This window comes from Mauremys reevesii, unplaced genomic scaffold, assembly GCF_016161935.1.
Source record: "Mauremys reevesii isolate NIE-2019 unplaced genomic scaffold, ASM1616193v1 Contig1, whole genome shotgun sequence".
In the NCBI taxonomy this organism is placed as follows: Eukaryota; Metazoa; Chordata; order Testudines; family Geoemydidae; genus Mauremys; species Mauremys reevesii.
Window position 1 is genome coordinate 2023740 of NW_024100715.1, and position 21074 is coordinate 2044813.

A 21074-nucleotide genomic window follows, 5' to 3' on the forward strand; every position below is an offset into this window, starting at 1 on the left:
GAGACGTCACCCTTTAACCTTTCCCCTTAAGTCAGGTTTTCTCCACCTTTGATCGTTTTCGTAGCTCCTCTCTGGACTCTCTTCGACTTGGCCACCTCTTTCCTAGAGGGTGACGTCCAGAACTGGACACTGTTGGGACCGTGAGGCGGGGAACAGAGTTACAACTCTACCCACTTTAGGCTTCATCAGATTTTGCCCAGGCGATTAGACAGATGAGGTGGGGGAGGCCATATCTTGTATTGGACACCAGCAGAAGAGAACCTTCCACATCTTCTCTCAGGTAGAATTATTGTCGTGTCTGGACATGCATTGATGCCAGATGACTAATGACAGACAAGATGAAACAGGTAAATGGGTCTGTTACCACGTTCCGGGACACGGAGAAACCGTTCCACCTTCCATGACAGTCATGGCCTCGCAGGATCTCCTGGTCTGCTCCTTCGGTCCCATCCTTCAGCTACTGGTCTGGTGCTTCGCCAGTTTTGGGGCCATGTTCCCTTGGATTCTTGCGCCGTTTCACATTCCCCATTGTTCAGCTTTGCTCCTAATAGCATTTAGCACCGGACGCACTGATTTTCACACAGCGCATGGAATACGTATATACGAGTTTCAGTTCTCTAACGTCTACTGTTTTCTGGGCCGAGTTATCCCGGGCGCCCTGTTTCTCAGCCTTCCCAGAAAAGGGGGTTTTATTTATTATTCTGTTTGGGTATCTGTTACTTCCATCTTCCAGCCGGCACATTGCTCATCGCGACAGCACTAATAGCATCGTAAGTCAGCAATTCGATATCAAAGAAGAATTGGCAAAAACACTCTGGTCTTTCCTTATCGCCACTCAATATTGCACCTTATCAGAGATGTAACCATCAAATCTCTTCCTTCCTTATAATTCAGCAAACCTCCATTGTTCTTACAGGATACGTACGTTTCCCCGTGCGACCCTTTAATCTATTGGAAGGGGGCTTTGGAGCGCACAGTGTAATTTTTTAATAATAACATTTCTTTATCTTCTGCAAGCTCAGCTTTGTCAGGGACGTTTTGTTTCTGAGTCCAAAACCTGCATCTGTTTATTGCCAAATCTCGTCAGTGAGTTTCTTGTCCTGTTACAGATTCTGAGGCCCTTTGGTTCTCAGCTGTCCCCCAACACCATCCTCCAGCTGAGGTCCCCCCAGGCTGAGCAGAGCAGGACAGTTACGTCTGTAACCGAGCCCTGGGCCTACGAGCGCAGTGACGGCTACTAGGCTAGTGCCAGCGGAGTCAGGGCACCTAGGTTACATCCTGGGCTCTGGGAAGGGAGTGGGGTTAGTGGGTGGAGCAGAGGGGGCTCTAAGTAAGGACTTCTGGGTTGTATTTCTAGCTGTTGGGATGGGAGGCTGGATCGAGGACGTTACAGCGAGGGCTGGGGCACCAGATCTCTGGGGGCTAGACCCAGTTCTGAGAAAAGAGGGGGGGGAGTCTCATGGATCACAGCAGTGGGGGCTTGGAGTTAGGTCTCCTGGAGTCTGTTCTGGGTGGCGAGTGCGGTTGGTTGCCATAACTGAGCCTACACATGTATCCTAATTGGGAGCTCAGCTGTGAGAAAGTGAGTAAAAGTTCACAAAGAGCAGTGAGTGTGAAGGAAGCCTCATGTTAGTCTGTATTGTACAGATAGGGAAACTGAGGCCCACAGAAATGCAATGACTTACCCAAGATCACACGAGGCATCGGTGGCAGAGCTGGGAACTGAGCCCAGATCTCCTGAGTCCCAGCCCAAGGCTGTAAGGTCAAGAGAGGGGGACCAGGCGTGTGCTTAAGACATTAGGCTGGGAGCTGAAGATTTTCATTCAAGGCCTGGCCCTGACCCCGCTAAAAGATTCTGTTTGGGCCCCGTCCGCCATCCTGGGGGAAGTGTTCGGGGTGACGTCTCATTGCTCAGTTGTGTACTGACCAAGGTGACCTTCAGCCATGCCCCTGACTACCCAAAACCAATCACCCGCTAGCCCAGAGGTGGGCAAATTATGGCCCGTGGGCCATGTCCGGCCCATGGGACCCTCCTGCCCAGCCCCTGAGCTCCTGGCCCAGGAGGCTCGCCCCCGGCCCCTGCCCCACTGTACCTCTCCCCTTCAGCCTCAGCTCACTGCGCCGCCGGCACAATGCTCAGGGGACAGGGAGCAGGGGGGTGGATGGGGCAGGAGTCCCGGGGGGGCATCAGGGGGCAAGAAGTGGGGGGCGGGGGCCGGGCCATGCCTGGCTGTTTGGGGAGGCACAGCCCACCCTAACCGGCCCTCCATACAATTTCCGAAACCCGATGCCACCCTCAGGCCAAAAAGTTTGCCGGCCCCTGCGCTATCCCATAGGTCCTAGGAAATTCACTCTTTGAAAACCCTCGTGTTGTTTTATCTGCTTAGCTTTGTGGCAGAGGTGGGGTCAACAGAGCCGCCTGCTACCCCGAGTCACTGCCCCTAGGGGTGAATGGATTTCTGCCAACAGCAGCAGAAGATATTCCATGCCTCAGATCGCTGCCTCCATTCGCGCACCTGGGGCCAGTTCCCAGCGAGCAGAGATACCCTGAGTCAACCCAGAATGTGTTATTTCACGACAGGGAGTGACTTCCACCGAATTAGTTCATTTAACCTGCAGGTGCCGGGCCCTGGGCCCAGGAAATAGAGAGACACACCTTTCCCATCAATCTTCTGCATTTGTTCCGGTGGCCCTGGCCCATGACTGGGATTACTGCAAGACAAATCATAAAACACTAAAAGGAGGGTGGGGATGTTTGTAAGAGACAAAATGTTCACGCTGAAGCTGGTTGGAAAGCAGAAAAACCAGTTCACGCAAAATATTGACGCTTCCAATTTGTTAGCAGGTTCTCTGATATTTTTTTCACAGAGAATTGATGGTTATGAAAATTGTAGTTTTTTTCTGTTTTTCTTTTCCCCCATTACAATTCCTCCTTCTCCCCCAGCTCGCTTCCCCCACCTCCTTTTTATTGCTGCAGAAAAAGGAGGGGAAGAAAAACTGAAAAAAAAATGGGGGATTTTGTAGAAAAAATGGAAAAGTCTAGGAAAACCCCCTTTTGTTGAGGAATATTATTAATGCTTTTTTTTCACATACCATATTCTCAACGGAAAAATTTCAACTAGCGCCAGTTCTCTGCGACCCCTTCACGCGGCTGGAGAGATGCAAAGGGGCCTTAGATTCAAGAAGAATCAGACACAAGGGGGTCTGATCCTTCCCTATGTTACTCCAGATACAGCCCGTGCAATGGTGCAGCCAGGAGGGTAAACGTGACCCTTGGATGGAGAAGCAGGGGGATACCTAGTAGGAGCAGGGATGTGGGATCATCTCTGCACATGGTGCAGGTGACACCATTTCTAGGGCCCACACCCGACCAAGGATGTTGACACACTGGAAAGGGTTCAGAAGGAGCTACAGTAATGAGATGAGATCTGGAAAACCTGCCGTGTAGTGAGAGACTCAGGAGCGAAATCTCTTTAGCTTCCTAAAGAGACGTTGTTACGTTGGTATAATACGGGGCTGGGCAAACTTGTTGGCCTGAGGGCCACATCTGGGCATAGAAATTGTCACCTTCCCACCCACAGGCCAGGTCCCACCAGCTCTTCATTCCTCTCCAGCGAAATGGGCAAAATCCAAGCAGGAGGCGAAAACTAAGGGCAGTTCTAAGGAGAGCTCAAGAGGGTGGGAAACCGTTAAGAGGTGCCCGGGGCTGGTGTGAGGCCGGTAGCGGCCCCCGGCGCACCGGGACTGGGTCTTCTTGGAGTCGGGTTGCTTGGCAATGCAGCCCCAAGCTGGTGCTAAACTCCATCTAAGGAAAATATTTTTTTAAAATTCTGGCTTCTGTCTAGAGACGTTTCTTTGCTTGTTAAATTTACCTAGTCACCCCCAAACACTCCCTCCTCCATGAGATACTGTACCTCGGGGGAGCGTCTTGTAACCTCCATATTCCTCATTTATAGCTAATCGTGACCTCACCGGTAAAGCAGGCCTGGTGAGGTATCAGGGGAAAGTTCTGAGCTGCTGAAGGTCGTTTCTCTAGGCATGGATGTGCATCGTTCGTGCATATGAATTGATGAGAATTGTGTTGTACGGTGGTTGCTAAAGCAGCCTGTACGTTAGGGAATCAGCCAGATATTAGCTCCCCAGAGGCCACAGCAAGGAAAGCAACCAACACCCGGGCGGGGTGTGAAACAACCTCCAGCAGCCATTGTCCAGCAAGGGAGCTGCAATGCAATGACTCACCTGCATGAGGCCCCACCAGGGGAATTGCTCAACCTTGCCTGGAGACTCAGCAATGGCCCCAGACATGCCTGGACTTGTGTTCTACAAGCACATGGACCAAGGGTATAAAACAAAATGGGGGGTGGGGGACAGGATTGGCCTTTGCTCCTGGCCCCACCTACACTGCGAGCAACCGGGACACTCTGAAGACTCCAACGCAGGGGACTGGCCCAGATTTCAAGGGTGAAATCTTGTATTCTAGGGATCTCCAGCAATATCCAGCGCGGTGAGAAAAAGGGCTTAATCTAGATGTTGGCCAGTCTAATAGGGTTGAGAGTTTTACCAGAGGTTCTCAAACTGTGGTTCGTGGACCACCAGGGTCCGCGAGCTCCATTCGGGTGGTCCGTGGATCGTTCCCTCTAAGGTGCGTGCCTGGGCGGCCGCACACGAGAGAATGAAGGGCCACCCACCTAATTAGTGGAACCGCACAGGCCTGGCTCCACTAATTAGGTGCCTGGACTCTGAAGAAGATGCACAGGTAAGGTGGTGGCCTTGGGGGGGATGGGGGTAAGTGGGAGGGGACAGTGGGGTGAGAAGAGGGGGTGGGGGGAATTTGAGATGTGCTGGGCTGCAGTGGCCAGAGAAAGAGGCGACTTTCCCCAGCTTCAGGGCTGCGGCTGCGGGGGAGAGACCCGCCCTCCTTCCCAACACCAGCTCGGGGGCTGCCGTGGCGGGAGAGAGAGGGCACATCCAGTGATGAGCTGCCAAAATCTTAACAACCGGTTCCCTATAAAAAGTTCTGAGTTAAGGGATGTTCATCCACAGTATGTATTTTTGTACCTTTTCTCCATAAGAAATGGCAATGCATTGAATCATTGGAAGTCATACTTAAGAATAAAAAAACATTTTTATAAGTTTATTACAATAGAAACAAAGTATTGCTTTATTACATGAATTTAAAATACATTTGAAAAGAAAAAATATATAAACATGTCTGAGTAAGCAAACAATAATAAAGAATTAAATGCCTTTTCTTGTATTTTAAAATATTACATGTGAACTACTTAAGTTATTAAAAAAGTAATATATTTATGTTGAAGTATACAATGCAACAACAAACAACATTTTAAAGAATATTTAAGTACATTTATTACGAATTAGGTAGTAATTTCCAAATGGCTTCTTGATCTTCTCCATAATCTTTGGTGTTGGATACACGAACTCTGGTATCTAATGCAGATCGATGACTTCTCATCCATGATTTAACATATGGTATTGGGTTCCAGGAACTTAGTGGTTTTCCCAACAAATTGATGGTCATAAAGCTTGAGATATGTTTAATTGTTAAATTTGCCCTTTTATCACTACAAATAATATTCATCAACGAAAAAGCTCTTTCTGCTTCTGCAGAACTAATTGCAATTGTGTTCATAATTTGCTTTGCTTTCCTTATTGTTTCCGGATCAGGAAGATTTTTTGATTGAATGTTATTGTCTACATAGTCACGAAAATCATTTAAATCGACTACAAATTTTATGAATTTATTTAATTCATGCACTTTTTCTTCTCCTGATTTCCAAGGTAATCTGAATTCAATATTCCATGAAGTGGGATCCATAACATTGAATAATTCAACTATTTTAGGTGTATTACGAGAATGACCTAAATTGTCTTCTTTATATTTAATGTGCTTTTCGTTTAATAATCTTGCCTTCATTTTTTCAATAATGCACTCTATTACTTTGTCTCATGGCAGTGATCTAAACTTTACATTATCTTCAAATTCTATGCATTTAAAAGCATCACTTTCTATCATTTCATTAATTTTATTTTCGTGTATACCAAAACTATCTTTTAATTGTATGAAAAAAACAATCGTTCATTTGATTAGTTTATCTGCCTTTGTTAAACTCAATTGTCTCGCTTGCAGTGCATTTGATAATAATGCAAATTCATCCAAAATGTCAATCATTAATGCCAAGTCTTTTAAAAATTCTTTGTTTTTTAATCTTTTTGCCATGCCAGAAAATTTCTGAGTTTTGGAAAAGTAAATATAAAGAGCTGGATACGCTCTCCAGACCGCTTTGACAGCTCTAAGGCTACAAGAAGCCCATCGTGGACCAAAAACACGGCCTATTTTGATTATTGCAATATACAGTTCTTCAGAAACTTGTTTAAGTTCAAACTGACTTTTATTTGACTGATGAAAAATTGCATAAATCTTGTCCAAAAAAATCTTGAAATGGCTTATTTCATTGATATCATTTATAGCATCATCTAAAGCCAGTTGTAGCCGATGATTCAAACAATGCCAAATTATAACGTTTGGAAAATCTTCAATTAGTCTTGTAGCAACTCCTGATTTATGTCCAAGCATGGTGCTCACGCCATCAGAACAAAATCCAATAAATTTTTCTTTAAATATTCTGTGTCAAATCCTGTATCAGTTAATGTATGTCTCAAAGCATTATAAATATTTTCTGCTTTTGTTGATTCTAATTCCACCAAATCGAGAAAAATTGTTGGTGAAGAATCTTGTAGTTCACATTTTAGAAGAATTACAAGCACAGTTTTACTTGAAATTGTAGAAGCTTCATCAATAATAATACAAATCTTTGAATAGTCTTCAATGATTTTACTAAAAATTTGTTTTTTTATTAATTCAGCAATATGTTCTACGATTCTGATGGCCGAAAATCGAGAATGTAGGCAGTTCCCTAAATCAGTTTCATTCTTAATTTGTAACTCTACTTCATCCTCCATATCTGACATTGGTCGGTTTCTTTTTACTAAGCTGTAAACGATGTTGAAAATTTTGCTGGTTATTGCAATATTTTGTTCAGTAAGTTTATCAATCACTGTAGTGAGAGGTTCTTTTTTAGATTCATTTAAAATATTTATAACTCTCAAATGACAGCTTGATTCGAAATGTTCCTTCATTTTTTTTCTTAATGATGCTTCCTGAACTTTTTTATCAGTTCCAGATGCTTTAATAGTACACTTTTGCCATTCTGAAGAAACGTGTAAAGATTTTCCTCCAAGGACCCCCAAATGTGATGCCTTTGCACAGTGGGAACAGCCAAGTTTTTGCCTTCAATTATTAAGCCATTATATTTATTTAAAAAATATTGTGCCTGCTCGGAAGTCCAACAATCGGGTAGTACATTTTCACAATCATGTAAATCCTCTTCCATTGGGGACACCTTTTCAGATGATTGAACTTTTAAGATATTTTCATCACCAAAATTGTCATCGGCGTTTTCAGTAATTAAATCATTATTTTCACTACTCGAACTACTGACTAATGATTTTGTCATTTTACTGGAAAACCAATCACTAATGCTTTTCTGGCGTTTCATTATGAAGGGTAAATAATATTGAATAGAAAACTTTAATCTTCGAATAACAGTTCAGTTAGTATTACACACTGAAATATTACACGCAATTTACTAAAAACAAACAGACCGACTATGACTGGTCGTGTAGAAACAGTTGCACAAGTGCACGAACAAGGCAAGGGAGGCTACAATTAATTAACACCAGAAACAAGACGTTGTCTCTCTCTCTCTCAACAAGACGAACTTTGGAAGCGATGACATTTGACTCACATGTGTATATCAACTTAACGAACGAGGCAAGTGTGACCCTGTTAATAAAATAATAAACTAGACTGGGGTGAGCAAACATTGGCAGGGCCGGCTTTAGGCCGATTCCACCGATTCCCCTGAATCAGGCCCTGTGCCCAGTGAGAATCCCTTCCCTGGCTAGAGCCTCCTAGAGGTGCCTTTTTAATTTTTACTTACCCAGCGGCGCTCCAGGTCTTCGGCGGGTTCTTTGGGGTCTGCTTGGGGCTCTGAGAACTGCAACAGGCAGCTTGTTTGCAGAAAGTGACCTAGACAGAATGTGGGTGCAGATACTTGGACGACTGCAGCAACTGTCTGCAAACTCCACAGCGAGTTGCTGCCAGCCAGCCCCAGACGGCTGCCGGGCACAGGCTGCTCCATGTGGCTTACCCGGGGTAGGATGACCAGACGGCAAATGTGAAAAATTGGGACAGGGGGTGGGGGGGGTAATAGGAGCCTATATAAGAAAATAAACCCCAAAATCGAGACATCTGGTCACCCTAACCCAGGACCACGGACCCTGCCCCGCAAGTCACCGCTCGCCTTACCAAATGCTACTGCAGGAGAGATCTGAACCCACCCAGAGGCAGAACTGGGGGATGATTCTCCCCTGGAGGATAAAAGGAGCCCCCCCCCATACACACCCTGTCCTGGGTCCATCCTTCCCTCATCACACAGGCTCCTCCAGGAGCTGCATTGGGAGGTTTATAAATTACAGCTCAGCAAACAAGCTGCTGGCTGCCAGGAGCCCTAAGCAGCCAACCCAAGGTACGCCAGCTACACAACCACTGCACAACAACCCCCATCTACACCACACTCAAGAAACAATCCGTGGTGCTGCAAGAACCCTGTGCAGTCCCCGCAGAGCATACAGCACCCCAGCAACACAACACACTGTACACAGCCCTCCTCCTCCTCCCATACACACCATAAGTGACCTGAACTGCACAAGCCCAAGTATTATACATCCCTCCTCAGTGCACAACCCCCAGCCCTCACCCACTACTGTGCAGACCTTCTCCCAGCCGCACAACTACCCAGCTGCCCTACAACACACAGCTCTGTCTGGCACACACACTATACACAGGCGGTCCCCACTACAGCACCCCCCTAACTAAAAAATGCACAATGCTCTGAGCCGGGGGATGGATGGGGGAAGGTGGAGTCAAGGGGGGGGACATCCTCATGGGGCAGGGGGCCCCTATAGGGCCTGGGGCAAATTGCCCCACTCACTCTCCCCACCCCAGGTGGGCCCCGAAGCTCGCAGCCCCCCCTTTGCCAGCCGCTCAAAGCAGCAGGACAAGCTGGAGCTCCGCTGAGCTGCCCAGCTGCCTGCGGCTGTTCACTGCGGCTCTGCGGGGGGAAGGGGGCGGGGAGCATCTTCGTGGGGCGGGGGGGCCCCTGCAGGGGCCGGGGAAAATTGCCCCACTTGCCCCCTGGGTGACCCTGGAGCTCGCAGCCCCCCCTTTGCCAGCCGCTCAAAGCTGCAGGACAAGCTGGAGCTCCGCTGAGCTGCCCAGCTGCCTGCGGCTGGCCACTGCGGCTCTGCGGGGGGAAGGGGGCGGGGGGCATCCTCGTGGGACAGGGGGCCCTGCAGAGCCCGGGGCAAATTGCCCCACTTGCCCCCAGGCGGCCCTGGAGCTCGCAGCCCCCCCTTACCTTGGCCGCCGCTCCAAGCAGCAGGACAAAGCTGCGGCTGTTCACTGCGGCTCTGCGGAGGGGAGAGGGGGCGGGGGCATCCTGGTGGGGCGGGGGCCCCTGCAGGGCCCGGGGCAAATTGCCCCACTTGCCCCCAGGCGGCCCTGGAGCACCCAGTCCCCTCTTACCTTTTGGCGGCCGCTCAAATCATCAGCATGAAACTGGAGCTCAGCGGAGCTGGCGGCGGCTGACCACCATGCGGCTCTGCGGGGGTAGGGGGCAGGGAATCCTGGGAGCTGCTCAGGGGGGAGACAGGGGGGTCCTGCTGGCCACATCCGGCCAGCAGACCAGAGTTGTTCTCCTACCTGCCTGGCTCTTAACATCCGGGTCTCTGTCCGGCATCTAATTTTAGCAAACGGTTGGCGCGAACCGGTGCGAACCGTCTGCAGCTCACCCCTGCTTATATCTCCTTTTCTTTTGGTAACTCCCTCTGGCTTTTGTCTTTTACTTAATATCACTTCAAATCTGTCTTTTGTAGTCAATACATTCGTTCTACTGTTTATCTTTATCAGCGAGTTTAACTGAAGTGTGTGGTAAATCTGCTCAGGTTTTATACAGGCTGGTGTATGTCCACTTTCCATTGATGAAGCAATTAACAAATCTGCACTGCTCATCTTGAGCAGTGCCAGACGGTATATTCCTGGGGTACAGTGCTGGGAGTTGGGGATTTGGCTGGTGACTTTCTCTGTGTGATTCATGAGTGGCTCTGGGGAGCATTCACGCACTCTAGCTGGGTGTTGGGTCGCCACATGTGCTTGTGCTGAGTGATCACAGCACCTGGAGGGGTTTGCTGCTGGTCACTAGCAAGGCATTGTGAGAGACAGCCCAGGCTGGAGACAGTTCAGGGGGCACTGCAGTCCCACAGTCCCAGACTGCACCTTGGGGATCCCCATCGCATCCCCATTCCTCCATCCATCTGCATATACTCCCTCCCAATCCATAGACATCCATCCCCACAGATATCCATCCATCCCCATTCATACCTCTCCCTCCATCCACCCCATCCATCCATGCATCTAACAGCCTAGATACCTACCCTGTCCATCCATCCATCCATCAACCCACCCGTCCATACACATCCACACCACCTCACATATATCAATCCATCCATCCCCATACATACCTCGCCCTCTCTCCACCCATATGTACATCCTGCCACCTGTCACCTTTCTCCCCATCCATCCATCCATCCATCCATCAATCAATCAATCCTCAGATATACCTCCCTATCCGTCCCTCCAACCCATATGCTGCCATCCATCCACGATCACACACCCCTCCCTCTAATCCAGGTACATCCCATTCCATCCAGCCATCCAATTTCTCCAAATCTATCTGTCGAGCTAATCTTGTGGCATGGAGTTCCGCCAGTACAAACTTTTTACAACCTTTTTATTTTTTCCAGGTATTTAAAAGCAAAGACTTTATTTAAAAAAAATCGGACCAAGAAACAAACCAACCAAGTGGTTACTGATTCAGTATTTTAAAAATCAACTATCCTAAACATTGACAAGGTGAGGTATTTACAAGCGACTGAACATGGAGTGGAAGAGGTAGGAGCCTATTCGGTGTCATAAGAGAGGCCTCTGGCTGGATGGGTGGTGGGTGCGGCTCTTGATTATCAGGCTGTGCTGGTGTGTTTCACGCGGCCGTCTTGCTGGGGTTACGTCCAGCTACGAATCAACGATCACCGGCCCGTGTCTTTGCCCCTCAGTGGTGAATGGGTGAGCACGGACCTTGATGAGCCAATCCCACATCAGCACTAGCACCGCCACGAACAGCAGGCCCGGGATGACCAGGAGAAACCGGTAGAAAAACAGCGGCCCTGGAATTGCAGGAGCAGCGGGTTAAGGGCGAGGTCGGCTCACCTTGTTCTAGCTCAGTGTGTGTTTGTCGCCCTCTGATGGCCAGTTGGGGAATCGCTATTACAAGCACCCTGCAGAACCGTTACAGCAGACATTCAGGTCTGTGTTTTCCCATAGTAGGGTCAGTGGATGGGCAGATTTCCTTCTGCCCCGGCCCCCTCCCCAAAATCCCCCAGTTTACAGGAGTGGTTTGGTTTCTTTGAGCCACAATTAGTATAATACCTAGAAGTCTGACATCAGGACACCTTTGCACCAGATATGCACAGACACACAGGGAGAGACAGTCCCTGCCCCAGCTGAGATCAGGGCCCCGTCGTGCCGGGCGCTGCACAGACACACAGCGAGAGACAGTCCCTGCCCCAGCTGAGATCAGGGCCCCGTCGTGCCGGGCGCTGCACAGACCCACAGGGAGAGACAGTCCCTGCCCCAGCTGAGATCAGGGCCCCGTTGTGCCGGGCGCTGCACAGACACACAGGGAGAGACAGTCCCTGCCCCAGCTGAGATCAGGGCCCCGTTGTGCCGGGCGCTGCACAGACACACAGGGAGAGACAGTCCCTGCCCCAGCTGAGATCAGGGCCCCGTTGTGCCGGGCGCTGCACAGACACACAGGGAGAGACAGGCCCTGCCCCAGCTGAGATCAGGGCCCCGTCGTGCCGGGTGCTGCACAGACACACAGCAAGAGACAGTCCCTGCTACACAGTCTAAACAGACAAAGAATGGAAGGGGAAACTGAGGCCAAGGAGGGGACTTTCACCAGGCCACGTGGCAGATCAGGGCCTTCAACCCAGGCATCTACAGCCATTGCCCAAGGCTCTATGTCTCCGTGCCCCATCCTCGACCTCACTACTGGGGCTGCCAGCCTGGGAATAGCTGTGGTCTGGATACCAGGGCTCTGGACTCAGACCCACCCACTGATATCGCACCTCTTCATGTCACGACTTGATCTGGGCCGGATCAGAGCCGGCGCCCCCTAGAGGGGAAGGGCCCCGTGGCCCGTGTCCTGAACCAGCCAGTCACCCCCCACCGCCCAGCCTGGAGCAGAACCAGCGCCCCCTAGAGGGAGACTCACCCACAGCCGTCAACAGGATGCGGGCCAGGCAGGTTCTGTTCTGCCCCGAGAGGACCCAGTACTCCCCCTCCAGGTCTCCCTTCATCTCCTGCACCACCAGGCCCGACGCGTGGAGGATGAGGTGGCCCTCGAAGGCCCGCAGGAAGTAGTAGAGGCGGCCCCAGATCAGCACCATCACCCAGTCGCAGCGGGAGCCGCGGGCATTCACCTTGCACAGGGCGAGGCTCCTCCGGGGCAGCCGGAGCGGGATGACAGCCGTCAAGCCGCGGGCGACAAAACGATGCAGCAGGGGGCAGGCGCTGGGAGCTGGGGAAAAACTCGGGGTGAGTAACTCATAGCGGGACCCCAGGAGGAGGGTTTGTGCCATTGATTATCTGCAGCCACTAGGGGGCGGTAGGGTCGTATATGCACCAGCGGGGACGAGGGACGGTTCTACCCTGCTGATGAACTGAGTAGCAGGGAAAGGCCCCATGTATCATTCCCCACTCCCAAGCCAGCCCTTGCCCCACCCTGGGGCTGGATCAGAACCAGTGACCCATAGAGAAAGACCCCATATCCCACTCCCTGCCCCCTGAGCCAGCCAGTCCCCCGCCATGGGGTCAGATCACAGCCAGCACCCCCTAGAGGGGAAAGACCCCATCTCCCATTCCCTGCCCCCTGAGCCAGCCAGTCCCCTGCCGTGGGGTCAGATCACAGCCAGCGCCCCCTAGAGGGGAAAGACCCCATCTCCCATTCCCTGCCCCCTGAGCCAGCCAGTCCCTCGCCATGGGGTCAGATCACAGCCAGTGCCCCCTAGAGGGGAAAGACCCCATCTCCCATTCCCTGCCCCCTGAGCCAGCCAGTCGCCCGCCATGGGGTCAGATCACAGCCAGTGCCCCCTAGAGGGGAAAGGCCCCATCTCCCATTCCCTGCCCCCTGAGCCAGCCAGTCCTCCACCATGGGGTCAGATCACAGCCAGCGCCCCCCAGAGGGGAAAGACCCCATCTCCCATTCCCTGCCCCCTGAGCCAGCCAGTCCCTCGCCATGGGGTCAGATCACAGCCAGCGCCCCCTAGAGGGGAAAGGCCCCATCTCCCATTCCCTGCCCCCTGAGCCAGCCAGTCCTCCACCATGGGGTCAGATCACAGCCAGCGCCACCTACAGGGGAAAGGCCCCATCTCCCATTCCCTGCCCCCTGAGCCAGCCAGTCCCCTGCCATGGGGTCAGATCACAGCCAGCACCCCCTAGAGGGGAGAGGCCCCATCTCCCATCCTCCTTTATATTTTAATACGTTCTCTGTAGCCCCCATAGCACTCTGGCAGACCCCAATACAGCCCCTGATTCCCTTGGCTATTCCCACCCCAATACACCTGTACCCCCCAATATCCTGCCTAGACATCCTAATACATCCCTGTATATCCACCCCCTTACCTGCCGCCTTCCCAGCATAGGGCAGCGCCTGCGCCGCCATGCCCCCACCTGGGTAGAGCCCCCCCAGAATGAGCAGCATGGCCCCATAACCCCCACTCTGCCGCACCCAGTCCCCCCTAGGGCCTCCCTGCAGCTGTGTCCCACACCCCCACATCCTGACCACCCGGGTGCTCCCAGCCTGGCTCGGGGTGTGGGTACTGGGGGTGCTGGTTCTATTGCGGGAGGGTCATAATGTCTGGGTGCATCGGGTTCTATGCTCCGCGCAGAACAGATGTGGCAGCAGGTTCCAACCGCTGGATCTCGCCCCCTAGTGGCCGCTGCCTGAGCTGCATCATCCAATACCACGTCTGGGATGCAGCTGTGGCAGGGGCACAGCCAGGGAATATCTTGACTGAGATGCCCAGGGAGTGGGACCTGGGATCTCTCCCCTCTAGCGGTCGCCAGTTCTGATCCAGCCCTGGGCGGGATGCGGGGAACTGGCGAGCTCAGAGAGGCGGAGAATGGGATACAGGGGTTTCCCCTTTAGAGGGCGCCAGTTCTAAATTTCACACCATCTACTGGGTGGAATATCAGAGCCCCTGAGGGGGGTGCTACCCTGCTGCCCCCTAGTGGCTGCAGCTGAGGATGGCTCAGGCAAGTGGTTCCCCACCGCTGCCACCAATAACTGCCCAATCATACTGGAAGCAGAACCAGCCTCTTCGGGTGAGCGACCTTGTGCTTTCAGGTCATTGTTGCCTGTTGAACCCGGGTGCTTCCCCCGGAGCCCAGTCAGTGCCGCTGTCCAGCCCGGGGCGGGGGTATAATTCATTTCCACATTTGAAAGGAGCACGAGACGGGAGAACATGGGGTGGAGAAGAGCCACCCAGCGGAAGCCCTGGCTCCATCCAGCCTGCCCAGGCTCCAGGAGTCTCCTCGTGCCTGGGAGGATGTGAGAGTCGAGGCGGGTTTTGTGGACCGGCGAGGAGACGGGGAAGGTTAGTGGTGGTGTTGGGTTGTGGTGGTGCAGGGAGCTGGCCCCCGGCGAGATGGTCGGGGTGTTCCTGCTCTGGGTCTTTGTGGGTGAGCAAAAGGGTTTGGGGGGGGGCCTGCTGCTTCTACAGGGGAGGGAGAGAGATGGCTGGGGGAAGATGGGAAGGAAAAAAGGGACGAGTGTGAAAGAGAAAAATATTTTGGTTACTTCAAGAAAGAAGGGGGCACAGTACCAGGGTATGGTTGGGCATGTTTGGGGGCTGTGTGTGGTGGGAGGTGGGGTGCAGGGTGCTCAGTGTGTGGGGCTGTGGTGGTGCTGTAGGGGGCACAGTGTGAGTGGGTGGGTGGGGCAGTGAAAGGCTCTGTGGGTTGGGGGCACAGTGTGAGGGTGCAGGTGGGGCAGCGGGGGTCTGGGCGTGGGGGATGCAGTGTGGGGGTGCAGGTGGGGCAGCGGGGAGTTGGGGGGCTGGGGCAGTGGGGAGCTGCATTATAGGGGATGTGGGGGGCACAGTGTGAGGGTGCAGGTGCAGCAGTGGGGGACTGGGTGTGGGGGACGTGGGGGGCCCAGTGTGGGGGTGCAGGCGGCCCGCACAGCGCCCCCCGTCGCCCCCAGCCCAATGACACCCCCGCTGCGTCTCCCGCAGGCCGCTGCTCCCCGCTCTCGCTGGTGGTGCCGGCTGCGCCCGTGGCCGTGGTTCCCGGGGGCACGGCCCTGCTCCCCGCCACCCTGCGGCTCCCGGCCCCGCCGCCCGCTTTCTTCCAGGTGCGCTGGCGCTTCCTGGCCACGGGCCGCCTGGTGCTGCTGCTGGCGGCCCAGGACTGCGGTGGGGCGGCCCCCTGGCGCCGGTCCTGCCGCCTGGCGCTGGAGCACGGCCGGGGCTACGAGAGCCGGGCCGGCCTGGGCCCCCGCGACGCCGCGCTGCTGCTGCGGGACGCCGGCCCCGAGGACGCCGGCACCTACCGCGTCAGCCTGCTGGGCCTGGACGTGACGGCCTCGGCCGAGGTCCACCTGACCCTGGCCCCGCCCCGCCCCACCCCGGCCCCGCCACAGGTAACCGATCCGTGGGGAGCCCGCGGCCCAACCCCTGCCCCATCCCCACGCCCAGCCCCTCCCCAATGGGATCCTGCTGCCCAGCCCTCCCCATCCCCTGCGTTCCAACCCCTCCCCATCCCCTGTGGAATCCCATGTCCCGCCCCACCCCACAGCCCAGCCCCTCCCAGCCCCTGCATTCCAATGCCTCCCCATCCTCCATGGGATCCCACATCCCAACCCCTCCCCATCCCCACAGCCCAACCCCTGCCCCATCCCCGCAGCCCATCCCCTCCCCATCCCCTGCGTTCCAACCCCTCTCCCGTCCCCCTCCCCATCCTCTGTGGGATCCGCATCCCACCCCATCCCCATCCCCACCTCCCAACCCCACCTGAGCCCCTCCCCCATGGGATCCCACCGCCTGGCCCCGCCCCCATCCCCCACAGCCCAACCTCTGCCCCATCCCCCGCAGCCCATCCCCTCCCCAGCCCCTGCTTTCCAACGCCTCCCCATCCTCCATGGGATCCCACAGCCCAACCCCTCCCCATCCCCACAGCCCAACCCCTGCCCCATCCCCGCAGCCCATCCCCTCCCCATCCCCTGCGTTCCAACCCCTCTCCTGTCCCCTCCCCATCCTCTGTGGGATCCCGCATCCCACCCCATCCCCACCTCCCAACCCCACCTGAGCCCCTCCCCATGGGATCCCACAGCCCCCTCCCCATCCCCACAGCCCAACCTCTGCCCCATCCCCACAGCCCATCCCCTCCCAGCCCCTGCTTTCCAACCCCTTCCCCATCCTCCGTGGCATCTCATGTCCCAACCCTCCCCATCCCCACAGTCGAACCCCTGCCCCATCCCCTGCAGCCCAGCCCTCCCCAGCCCCTGCATTCCAACCCCTCCCCATCCTCCGTGGGATCCCACGTCTCAACCTCTCCCCATCCCCACAGCCCAACCCCTCCCCATCCCTTCCCCTATCCTCCGTGGGATCCACATCCCAACCCCTCCCCTCCCCTGCAGCCCAACCCCTCCCACGGGATCCCACAGCCCATCCCCTCCCCATCCCCTGTGTTCCAACCCCTCCCCATCCCCATGGCCCAATCCCTGCCTCATCTGCCGCTGCCCATCTCTGCCTCCAGCCCCTGTGGGATCCCCCATTCCAGCCCCTCCCCCCACCCCAGCGTCCCCGCCGCCCCCCCCTCCCCAGTGGGATCCTGTAACCTTGTTCCCCCACATAATATGGGGATCCTGCCCCCCACCAGGGATCCGGCGTCCCCACTCCCCCATGGGGATCCCACTCCCTATCAGGGATCCTGTATCCCCGCTCCCTCCCCGCACGGGGATCTCACCCCCGCCAGGGATCTGACATCCCAGCTGTCCCCACGGACCCCACTGCGAAGCTGCCACCCCACCCTATTCTCCTGCCCCGGCCAGCAGGCAGCCGCTGCCCCAGGGCGCTGCCCCCTGCCCTAGTCACGGCTCCTTCAGCCCCGGCCTCTAGTCCGCTCCCTGGGGAGGCCCGGCCAGCGCAGAGCTGAACTCAGAGCCCGGCAGGGGATCCCTCCCTCCAGCCGCCCCCCTCACCCACCCTGCTCCGGCTTGTCTCCCTGCAGACCCCAGTCTCCCTGCAGACCCCACCATCGTCCTGCCTCCCACCGCGCCAGCACCTGCCAACAGCACCGAACCGCAGGGTGAGGAAAGAGAACGGAGGGGCACCGTGGGAGGGCAGGGGGGCAGGTCTTGGGGTTACAGCACCGAGCTGGGACTCGGGATTTCGGCTCTGTTCCTGGCTCTGTGTCACGTCCCACAGTATTCTTGCCGGCAAGGTAAAGAAGTATGGGCTGGATGAATGGACTGTAAGGTGGATAGAAAGCTGGCTAGATGGTCGGGCTCAACGGGTAGTGATCAACGGCCCCATGTCTAGCTGGCAGCCAGTATCAAGCAGCGTGCCCCAAGGGTCGGTGCTGGGGCCGGTTTTGTTCAATATCTTCATTAATGATCTGGAGGATGGCGTGGACTGCACCCTTAGCAAGTTTGCAGATGACACTAAACTGGGAGGAGTGGTAGATACGCTGGAGGGTAGGGCTAGGATACAGAGGGACCTAGACAAGTTAGAGGATTTGGCCAAAAGAAACCTGATGAGGTTCAACAAGGACAAGTGCAGAGTCCTGCACTTAGGACGGAAGAATCCCATGTGCTGCTACAGGCTGGGGACCGAGTGGCTGGGCAGCAGTTCTGCAGAAAAGGACCTGGGGGTTACAGTGTATATGAGTCAGCAGTGTGCCCTTGTTGCCAAGAAGGCTAACGGCATTTTGGCCTGTATAAGTAGGGGCATTACCAGCAGATCGAGGGACGTGATCATTCCCCTCTATTCAGCATTGCTGAGGCCTCATCTAGAGTATGGGATTTGATAGCTGCTTTCACCTACCTGAAGGGGGGTTCCAAAGAGGATGGAGCTCGGTCGTTCTCAGTGGTGGCAGAGGACAGAACAAGGAGCAATGGTCTCAAGTTGCAGAGGGGGAGGTCTAGGTTGGATATTAGGAAACACTATTTCCCTAGGAGGGTGGTGAAGCACTGGAATGGGTTCCCTAGGGAGGTGGTGGAATCTCCTTCCTTAGAGGTTTTTAAGGCCCGGCTTGACAAAGCCCTGGCTGGGATGATTTAGTTGGGGTTGGTCCTGCTTTGAGCAGGGGGTGGGACTAGATGACCTCCTGAGCTCCCTTCCAACCCTGATACTCTATGATTCTATGATTCTTTCCGCAGGCCTCCGGTTCCCGGCTTCGCCCCCTGGGGCCCTGCATCCCGGCTCTCTGCTCCGGCCCCTCTTACGTACGTCGACCTTGCATTGTAAACCCGGATCTGTGGGCCCCGGGGCTTGCGGCCTGGGAGTTGCCTGCCCCATCTGGCCTTAAGGTGGTTGGCCACGAGGCTCCCAGCCGTGCTCACGCGGCTGCCCCGCGCTGTGCAGACCTTCTGTCTTCGGGCCTGAGCCCCGTCCGCACTGCAAAACAATCCTGATCGGGTGGGTCATGATCCAGGCTTCTCGGCTTAGATCCCAGCTCTCCTGTGCGGTGTCATGACATTGAGGGCCCGGGGTGATCCATGCTTGATGCCCACCCCCCAATCCCGCGACAGGCAGGTGTATGGGGGGGCGAGGGGGATGCATCTGGGAGCCCTAGGGCTGTGCTGTTGAGCTGGGCTCTGAATTCGGTTTCCTGTCTGCAGGGGACACGGAGCCGCCCCTCGCCCCGGTATGGGCCACGCTGGATGGAGGGGGAGCTGTGGTGTCCAATGCTGTCCGGCTGGGCCTAGCGGGCCTGGTTCTCTGCCTCCTGGTGCTGATCGCGGGCGAGGTGAGCGGGTTCTACTGCCTTGAACTCTGTGTGTGTGTGTGTGTGTGTGTGTGTGTGTGTGTGTGTGTGTGAACGCTGCCCCCGCTGCAGGAAATATGTTATACGTGCCTTGAACTGTGTGTGTGCGTGTGTGTGTGTGTGTGTGAACGCTGCCCCCTACTGCAGGAAATATGTTATACATGCCTTGAACTCTGTATATGTGTGTGTGTGTGTGTGTGTGTGTGTGTGTGAACGCTGCCCCCTGCTGCAGGAAATATGTTATACTTGCCTTGAACTGTGTGTGTGTGTGTGTGTGTGTGTGTGTGTGTGTGTGTGTGTGTGTGTGTGCACGTATGTGTGCGTGAGTGAGAGAAATAACACCGCCCCCTGCTGGAGGGAATGTCTCACACCCCATTTGCCCTCGTGAATCGCACTGGATTCTCTCTGTGTGTGTCCGTCCTCGTATCTATGAGTGGAAAGGTAGCTTAACACGGCCTCTGCCCCTTAACGCCCCCACCCCACCCACCAACTGGGCTCCTACTTGGAAATACTCCCTGTCGCCTGCCGAATGATCAGACTTAACTTCACACTGTGATTCCCTTCCCCAGTATGTTCTGTCCATGAGAAACAAGGACACCTCGGAGACAGATTCACCCCCAGATGCTGCTACAACCATCACTACACTGTCGACGATATACGTCCTCCAAGAGATGCCCATTCCAGATGCCTCAGAGGAATTATATGCCAGCCTAAGTTTCTGATCCTGCTGTATGATTGCACACACGTGCTGCCGTTTCTCCTCTGAAACCCGCACTCACCATCATCATTAGCTGGAATTGTGCTCCTGCAGCGGTGAGTTCCACCGGTCGCGGCCACGCTGCTTAGTAACCTGAGACACTGTGGCAAAGTCCAGTGCAAGCCTGCATGCTCTCTGCCTGAACGGTCTTTCGTTTAAGATTGGAAGGGGCTGATGAGACGAGAAAGAGCAGACGTCAAGCTCCCAGGTTAGAGCCCCAGCCGGTGTAAATGTGTGTCGCTTTGTTGGAGTCAGTGCAGCCAGATCCCCACAGCTGTGAATGAATATTGCTCCATTAGAGACAAACGCACTGGATTCCCAGCTGGTGTTACTTGGTGTCATGTTGCTGAAGCTAGCTCAGACCAGTGGATCCACCGAAGCTGGAATTCCCCTCCCCTGCCCTCCTTCACTTTTATTACAGAAGAGAAGAGCGTGATACATTAGCCAATACTTTCTTCCTCCTTTTCGTTTCCCCCCTCGCATTTCCCACTGCAGATTAAAGCTGCCCAAGCTTTAAGCATAATATCACATGGGAGCTTCTTGCATTTCGTAGTCATCCTGTTTGCGTCACCAATGAGATTTGGATCCAGAGACCAGACAAAAGTCCCCTCTGATAACCACTGCGAGGAATTCTAGGGCCCGGGTTACACTAGATGACTTCATTTTCCCTTCTGGCCTTAAAATCTATGGGTCTCCTACACCTTGTGTTGTCATTTGCACCAGAGCTGGGCAAACAATCGATTTTTCAGGTTGGTGGCAAGTCAGAAAATCGGGGGAAACATTGTTTAGGGCTTTGAATGTGAAATGTTGCAATATATTCATTGAATCAAAAAGTTGGGAAAAAAAACGTCATTCGGGTCTGAACGAGATCTGCGTGCGTTCAAACAGGAATTCATTCAGGGAAGTGCTCTAGGCTGCGTTATGCAGGAAATCAGCATGGATTATCACCACCTTGCCTTGGAATGTGTGAATTTCTGGATCTATGAAATCTTGGAATCGATGAATTTCTGGCTCTATGAAATTGTCACAATCAAACAATTCACCTTTTTCAGATTTTTGTTGTGGTTG

At 54.2% G+C, this 21074-nt stretch overlaps 1 protein-coding gene across 1 annotated transcript; it reads left to right on the forward strand.

Annotated features, from left to right (window-relative positions):
- The first annotated feature begins 14178 nt into the window (after positions 1–14178).
- On the forward strand, positions 14179–20526 carry LOC120392542. The gene is made up of 6 exons (XM_039517358.1): positions 14179–14584; positions 14706–14856; positions 17492–17569; positions 18642–18707; positions 19104–19231; positions 19819–20526. Exons 1-6 carry the CDS (start codon positions 14507–14509, stop codon positions 19969–19971), a joined length of 654 nt encoding a protein of 217 aa, XP_039373292.1. The 5' UTR covers positions 14179–14506; the 3' UTR covers positions 19972–20526.
- The last annotated feature ends 548 nt before the right edge of the window (positions 20527–21074 follow it).